The following is an 8,930-nucleotide window of genomic DNA, read 5'->3' on the forward strand; positions in this document are numbered from 1 at the left end:
TGACCATTTCAATTTGGTATTTTCATAAATATGTTTTTAATGTTTAGATTTAAAGCCACTTTAGGTACATTTTAAATTGATAATATAAAGAGAAAAAGATCTACATTATTCAAAGCTTGTCCTCTAGTGCTTCTGCTAAAAATAATTTTAAAAATATACAAGACTCATTATCCATAAATATAAACTCTGGACTTAAAGTGAAAAAAAAATTTATACTTAGCTTGAATAATTATTTTGTTTATAATAACCTCTGTGTGTATCAAGAAAAATTAAACCATTGAATTTACAACTTTCTTAATGTAATATTTCACCACAGGTTCTCTGGTAGCAGCTACCTCATGGATTCCCTGAGGGATGGGAACCACACAGCAGTAAAAGATTTCACTTTACTTGGCTTAACTGACAACCTAATCCTTCAAGTCATACTCTTTATGATCATCCTATGTATCTATCTGGTGACTATATCTGGCAATCTCAGCACAATCATTCTTATCCGAATCTCTTCTCAGCTCCATCATCCTATGTATTTCTTTCTGAGCCACTTGGCTTTTGTGGACATATGCCTTTCAACTTCTGTCACACCCAATATGCTTATAAATTTCCTGGTGGAGAGAAATACAGTCTCCTATTATGGATGTGGCATGCAGCTGGGTTCAGCTACTTTCTTTGGTGCAGTTGACTGCTTCCTGCTGGCTATCATGGCATACGATCGCTTTGTGGCAATCTGCAACCCACTGCTTTATTCAGCCAAAATGTCTACACAAGTGTGTGTTCAGTTCCTCATAGTGGCTTATGTAGGTGGTTTTATTAATGCTTCCTCTTTTACTATTTCTTTCTATTTTTTAATCTTCTGTGGACCAAATCAAGTCAATCACTTTTTCTGTGATTTTGCTCCTTTAGTTGAACTGTCTTGTTCTGATAGCCGCATCCCCATAGTTGTCTCCTCAATTGTTGCTGGCTTCATCATTGTGGTCACAGTGTTTGTCATAGCCACCTCTTATATCTACATCCTCATCACCATTCTGAAGATGCGCTCCAATGAGGGGCGTCACAAGGCCTTCTCCACCTGCACTGCCCACCTCACAGTAGTCATTCTGTTATATGGGACCATCACACTCATTTATGTGATGCCGAAGTCTAGCTACTCAACTGACCAGAACAAGGTGGTGTCTGTGTTCTACATGGTGGTGATTCCCATGCTGAACCCCATCATCTACAGCCTCAGGAACAATGAGATTAAGGGAGCTCTGAAGCAAGTGCTTGTCAAAAAAATATTTTCTTAGTGAAACCTATTATTTTGTAGAAATTGATATGATACTATACCATAAATATAATAATAAGATAAAGTTGACTGTGGTCAAAATATATCAATAATTAGCCAGGGTGGAGTTTTTAAGCAGCGGTAGGGGGTGGATTTTCTGATATCAAATAGCAAATCAGAGGCACATAGTTAACTCTAATAAAACTAACCTAAATTTATAATTAGAAACACAAATTACTTAACATAAAAAAATACTTAATCTGCTGATCATTCAGTTAAAATTTTTAATTTTTTCAAAAGTTTTTCTCTATCATAAAGTTATTGTACCTCCATACTTTAATACTGCAGCTTCTTTCAACAGCAGCAGCTTATCCGAAAATGAGCATTATAATTATAGTTACGACAATATATTCTGAACAGAAATGACCCATAAGAACCACACAGTAAAATTACTGAAGACATTCTTCTTGCAGGAAGGATATTTGCTAGGGTTGGGATTTGTGGACCCATAAATTCTGAGCTGTGCTCCTGATCTCTGGCTCAAGTTTAACTATAGGAGACCATTTTAAAGAGCAAGATGAGATGCCTCTGACTAATCTGTGAATTCTTCTGTCAGGTCAAACAGTGACTTCTCTTAGGGTTTCTGATATCCTCAGAGACTGAGCAAACAAGCTCTTGGAGTGACTGGTTCATGGTCAGGTTTGTATCCTGTTGAGCAAGCTTGAGGGAACAAGATCATGTTTCCCTTTGAAGTTGAACATTGACAACTACCACATTTATGTCTCTTTCTCTATTTTCTATTTAGTATTTAGATTAAAATATTATTTTGTCCATTGAATTTCCAACACAAATTGCTTAAAACTAAACTAATTACCTCTTTCAACTCCCAACTTCCTTTCCTCCAATATTTCAATCCAAATAAAAGGCACCATTACTCAATTTATTGATTCAGAATCCTGACAGTAATTTCTTTCATCACTTCCACATGTCCACATTAAATGACAAAGTTTTGTACATTCTGCATCCAATGTTTATTCTCCACTTACCTTCATTTTAATTGTCAGCCATTCTATTTCAAGCTACTACCTCATACATTTACTTTGCAGTAGTACTCATCTGATAGTAAATTTTATGTGTGAAGTTGGCTAGCTAGACTATGGTGACTGGCTGTTTGATCTAACACAAGTGTAGATTTTGCTGTGTGAGTATTTTTCAGTTGTGATTAACACTTAAATCAATAGGCTTTGAGTGAAGTGGAATACCCTCCACAATGTGAGTGGCCCTCATTAAATCATTTAAAACCCTTAAGGAAAAACACCGAGGTCTCCTGCAAAAGATTCTATCTCCTGGCTACCTTAGAAGCCAACACTGCAACATCAACTCTTACGGAAATTTTTATTCTGCTGAACTGCCTTAGGATTTTGGAATTGCTAGCTCCCACAACTGTCTAAGCCAGTTCCCTAAAATCAATCAATCAATCCTCTCCCTCCCTCTCTCCCTCTCTCCCTCTCTCTCACTTTCTCATTCTCTCTCTCCTATTCATTCTGTTTCACTGGAGAATCCTAATACAAACCTAATCCATTTTTCTTCTCCTTTGTACTGTTCCCATCATTATCCATACATCGACCAAAACCATAAATCTATAGATTAGTTCCTTCGTTAATATCCCTCCAACTATCTTAGAATAAAGAAAGAATTCTTAACATAGCTTACAAAGTCTTGAACATGGGCCCTGTTTTTTTTGGCCTCTCACCATTTTTTTTTTCGATCTCTAAACATACAAACTCTAAGAATAAAGCATTTGGTCTTCTTTTAAATCCTTAAATATATCCATATACTTTACCACATCAGGATATTCTAAAATGCAGTAGCTCTTCCTGAAATGCATATTTCTCCTTACCTGGGTAATGCCTACTTATGCTATAGGTACCAATCTAAATGCTGTTTTTTAGCCCCTGGAAAGTCTTATTGAGGCTGCAGACAAAATTAAGTACAACTGTTATCCCCCTGTAGAACCCTGCATATTTTCTCCAAAATACTCTGGACTTGCAGTTAAAGATTCAGTATTTACCCCACAATGAAGGAAGCTTCATATAGATAACTACGATGTGTTTCCTTTTTCTCCATGCATTTATTTTCACACAGTTCCTGGAACATAGTAAGTATAAATACTTAGTTGAAATGAATAAAAGAAACAATTAATAAATAAATGAATGAATAGCTGAATGAAACTTTTGCTCTGGCATGAACCAGTGACTCTGCTGGCTTTGAATCCTGGCCACTGACCTAAACCTCACATCTTACATGAGAATTTACTTAAAATTCATCATGGATTTAAATGTAAAAGGTAAAATGATAAACTATGAATCTATAGGAAAAAATAAGAGAAAATACTCAAGATTTAGGGCTAAGTAGTTTTTAGAACAGACACTAAAATTAAAATCCATAAACAGAAAGAATTGTGCCACTACTATCATGAAAATACTATTCCAAAACATGTTTCAATTTGTTTGCTGCACGCATATTTGTATATACACATACATGCATATACACAACACATATGTTTAAAAATATTTTAAAATGGTTACCTTTTTGTACTAGAAAAAATGATGATGGTGATATCAGGATATATCAGGTGATTAGTTAATATTTTAATTGCTTTGTACCCAAAGTGATGATTTTTATTGAAAGTTCTCTACTTTATCCATTTTTATATTATCAACAACCTATAATTTTTTAAATGTTCAAGGTTACCTTTATTTACCACCTGGAAGATAATCCTGCATTTTCTAGTACCATCCTTAGGAGTATCTGCATTTCTTTGTTTCTTAGACTGTAAGCTATGAGCTTAAGCAGAGGTGTCAGCACTGTATATGGTATAGCCATCAGCATATCTTTAAGGTATGAGTCACTGTTGTTACTTAAAATTTTTAATTTTTTCAAAAGTTTTTCTCTATCATAAAGTTATTGTACCTCCATACTTTAATACTGCAGCTTCTTTCAACAGCAGCAGCTTATCCGAAAATGAGCATTATAATTATAGTTATGACAATATATTCTGAACAGAAATGACCCATAAGAACCACACAGTAAAATTACTGAAGACATTCTTCTTGCAGGAAGGATATTTGCTAGGGTTGGGATTTGTGGACCCATAAATTCTGAGCTGTGCTCCTGATCTCTGGCTCAAGTTTAACTATAGGAGACCATTTTAAAGAACAAGATGAGATGCCTCTGACTAAACTGTGAATTCTTCTGTCAGGTCAAACAGTGACTTCTTGAGGGTTTCTGATATCCTCAGAGACTGAGCAAACAAGCTCTTGGAGTGACTGGTTCATGGTCAGGTTTGTATCCTGTTGAGCAAGCTTGAGGGAACAAGATCATGTTTCCCTTTGAAGTTGAACATTGACAACTACCACATTTATGTCTCTCATTTTCTATTTAGTATTTAGATTAAAATATTATTTTGTCCATTGAATTTCCAACACAAATTGCCTAAAACTAAACTAATTACCTCTTTCAACTCCCAACTTCCTTTCCTCCAATGTTTCAATCCAAATAAAAGGCACCATTACTCAATTTATCGATTCAGAATCCTGACAGTAATTTCTTTCATCACTTCCACATGTCCACATTAAATGACAAAGTTTTGTACATTCTGCATCCAATGTTTATTCTCCACTTACCTTCATTTTAATTGTCAGCCATTCTATTTCAAGCTACTACCTCATACATTTACTTTGCAGTAGTACTCATCTGATAGTAAATTTTATGTGTGAAGTTGGCTAGCTAGACTATGGTGACTGGCTGTTTGATCTAACACAAGTGTAGATTTTGCTGTGTGAGTATTTTTCAGTTGTGATTAACACTTAAATCAATAGGCTTTGAGTGAAGTGGAATACCCTCCACAATGTGAGTGGCCCTCATTAAATCATTTAAAACCCTTAAGGAAAAACACCGAGGTCTCCTGCAAAAGATTCTATCTCCTGGCTACCTTAGAAGCCAACACTGCAACATCAACTCTTACGGAAATTTTTATTCTGCTGAACTGCCTTAGGATTTTGGAATTGCTAGCTCCCACAACTGTCTAAGCCAGTTCCCTAAAATCAATCAATCAATCCTCTCCCTCCCTCTCTCCCTCTCTCCCTCTCTCTCACTTTCTCATTCTCTCTCTCCTATTCATTCTGTTTCACTGGAGAATCCTAATACAAACCTAATCCATTTTTCTTCTCCTTTGTACTGTTCCCATCATTATCCATACATCGACCAAAACCATAAATCTATAGATTAGTTCCTTCGTTAATATCCCTCCAACTATCTTAGAATAAAGAAAGAATTCTTAACATAGCTTACAAAGTCTTGAACATGGGCCCTGTTTTTTTTGGCCTCTCACCATTTTTTTTTTCGATCTCTAAACATACAAACTCTAAGAATAAAGCATTTGGTCTTCTTTTAAATCCTTAAATATATCCATATACTTTACCACATCAGGATATTCTAAAATGCAGTAGCTCTTCCTGAAATGCATATTTCTCCTTACCTGGGTAATGCCTACTTATGCTATAGGTACCAATCTAAATGCTGTTTTTTAGCCCCTGGAAAGTCTTATTGAGGCTGCAGACAAAATTAAGTACAACTGTTATCCCCCTGTAGAACCCTGCATATTTTCTCCAAAATACTCTGGACTTGCAGTTAAAGATTCAGTATTTACCCCACAATGAAGGAAGCTTCATATAGATAACTAAGATGTGTTTCCTTTTTCTCCATGCATTTATTTTCACACAGTTCCTGGAACATAGTAAGTATAAACACTTAGTTGAAATGAATAAAAGAAACAATTAATAAATAAATGAATGAATAGCTGAATGAAACTTTTGCTCTGGCATGAACCAGTGACTCTGCTGGCTTTGAATCCTGGCCACTGATCTAAACTTCACATCTTATATGAGAATTTACTTAAAATTCATCATGGATTTAAATGTAAAAGGTAGAATGATAAACTATGAATCTATAGGAAAAAATAAGAGAAAATAGTCAAGATTTAGGGCTAAGTAGTTTTTAGAACAGACACTAAAATTAAAATCCATAAACAGAAAGAATTGTGCCACTACTATCATGAAAATACTATTCCAAAACATGTTTCAGTTTGTTTGCTGCATGCATATTTGTATATACACATACATGCATATACACAACACATATGTTTAAAAATATTTTAAAATGGTTACCTTTTTGTACTAGAAAAAATGGTGATGGTGATATCAGGATATATCAGGTGATTAGTTAATACTTTAATTGCTTTGTACCCAAAGTGATGATTTTTATTGAAAGTTCTCTACTTTATCCATTTTTATATTATCAACAACCTATAATTTTTTAAATGTTCAAGGTTACCTTTATTTACCACCTGGAAGATAATCCTGCATTGTCTAGTACCATCCTTAGGAGTATCTGCATTTCTTTGTTTCTTAGACTGTAAGCTATGAGCTTAAGCAGAGGTGTCAGCACTGTATATGGTATAGCCATCAGCATATCTTTAAGGGATGAGTCACTGTTGTTGGGCCTCAAAAAACTAGAGCCAGCAAATCGATAGTGTATGCACCACTATACAGAGATGAGTAGAGCAAGCTGAGGAGGGCTTATACCCCACCTCTTTGCAGAGGGTATCCTTATAACCATGGACGAAATAAGAAATTGAGAAGACAGAGGAAATCATACTGAAGATAAAGTTGCCCACCAACAGAAAGGCAGAGAGCACACAAAAAAAAAACCCATTAAATGATGGAAAGAATGATCACAAGCAAGGCAGACCACAGGGGAGATGTCACAGAAGAAGTAATAGATGCTGTTGAAACCACAGAAAACAATTTGAATACAATGAGGATGATGCACAGAGAAATCAGGAACCCAGCTGTCCAAATGGTCCTCCTGAGCTAAAAGGAGATTCTGTGAGCCATGAGCATGGTTTAGTGCAGCGGGTTGTGAATGGCAGTGTACTGGTCATAGGACATGGCAGCCATGATGAAGCAGTTATCACCTGCCAAGCCAAAGAAGAAAAACAGCTGTATGGCTCACTCAGGAAGAAAAATGGTCTTGCTATCTGATAGCAAGTCCGCTAATATTCAGTGGTACAAGTTTCTGAAAAGGACAAGCTAGATAGGAAAATGTACATGGGGTATAAAGGTTGTGATTGAGCTAGTTGTCCACCATTATGGACATATTTGCAACTAGCATGGTCACATGGCAGAAGAAAATCATTACAAAAAGGAGACTGCAGTTCTGAGAAACAGGAAAAACCCCACAGAAGGAATGTGCTCACCATGGTATGATTGCTCATCTGCCTGATGCCTGCAGGAACTTTCTTTCAATGGTGCAGGGGTTCTCGAGATTAAGACTAATATGATTCTAAAAAGATCCTTATGCACTGATGTCACCTAGACTTTAATCAAGGAACCTGGGTAAATTTAAAGCAACTCTTATGGGAAAGCAAATGCACCTGACTGAAGTCAAGTTCAGGAGTCAGAGTAATGAAAATGATTGTAGTATGAGAATCTGTATAAATGACATAGAGTGGGCATAAATATCTTCTTGGATTATAGTCACAAGAGAACTCTTAACTCTTTTCCAGTGAGGACCTTCACATAAGCAGGAAAATATGAATAAAATTGCTTTGTTCTGACCCACTGGATTTTGCAATGCTACATATTTCAAATACTTTTTGAAATCTAATGGTACTATGGTACTCAGAAGTATTTAATAAACTACTGATTGAATGATCAAATAATTTAATTTGAAACAAATATTTTTAAAATTTTAGGAAGATCAATGAAATTTTCCAAAAGAACTGACTTTTTCAGTGCAATTATTCTTTTCTCAGTGCACCACCCTGAAGTGGCTCCAAAGGTGGTAATTGTCACAATGACTAGACCCCATAAATGAATTTAATATGTTGTAATTTCTACTGGTTTCCTAGCCATAGTAACAACTGAAGCCTGAGATATACAATATCATTAGTTCTTAATATATATCAATAATTTTTAAGTTCTTGAGAACTTCTTTTGATGTTCTTTTCAAGATGTGTAACATGAGAAGTTAATGTCTCATTTTAGAATGGCATATTCTGGTCATAATTAATAATCCACCATGTTTTTTTTTAAACCTTCAGGACATTTTCTAGCAGTTACACTTGTTATGTGGTTTGCTACATAACTACATAGAACTACATAGATCAACCCACATTCCTCAGGTCAACTTGGTAAATCATATTGCTAATCTGATTATTCATTAAACCAATCTTGCAGGAGTGAGGGCAGAAAAGTGATATGAAGACACTGCATAGAATTTTAATCTTAACACGGTCACTGTTAAAGGTGAAGGGACAGGAAAGCAGTAAGGAATCTGTGGTGGAAAAGGAAAGAGTATGCTAGAGAAAAGAGAGAAACACTAGGCGGAAATTTTTCTGTAGGATGCACAAAAATTCAAGACATAAGAAGACAGAAAACAAATATATTATTAGTTGAAGAGTTGCTGTTTTCTGTTTACATTGTAGTTATGTGCCAAGAACACAAGAAGAGTTAAGCCAGGTAATTAGCACCTAAGTAATACCTAAAATGTTGCTGACGTATGTTGGGGTTAGACAGAGCTATCTCATACAATCTTTATGAGTTGT

The 8,930-nt window shown here is 35.4% G+C and overlaps 1 protein-coding gene across 1 annotated transcript; it reads left to right on the forward strand.

Moving 5' to 3' along the window:
* The first annotated feature begins 338 nt into the window (after window positions 1–338).
* On the forward strand, window positions 339–1,283 carry LOC105309444 (olfactory receptor 502-like). The gene has a single exon (XM_011385615.1). The coding sequence runs from the start codon at window positions 339–341 to the stop codon at window positions 1,281–1,283; it is 945 nt and encodes a 314-aa protein (XP_011383917.1).
* Window positions 1,284–8,930: the final 7,647 nt, after the last annotated feature.

The sequence above is a fragment of the Pteropus vampyrus genome, unplaced genomic scaffold (genome assembly GCF_000151845.1).
Source record: "Pteropus vampyrus isolate Shadow unplaced genomic scaffold, Pvam_2.0 Scaffold740, whole genome shotgun sequence".
NCBI classification, from domain to species: Eukaryota; Metazoa; Chordata; class Mammalia; order Chiroptera; family Pteropodidae; genus Pteropus; species Pteropus vampyrus.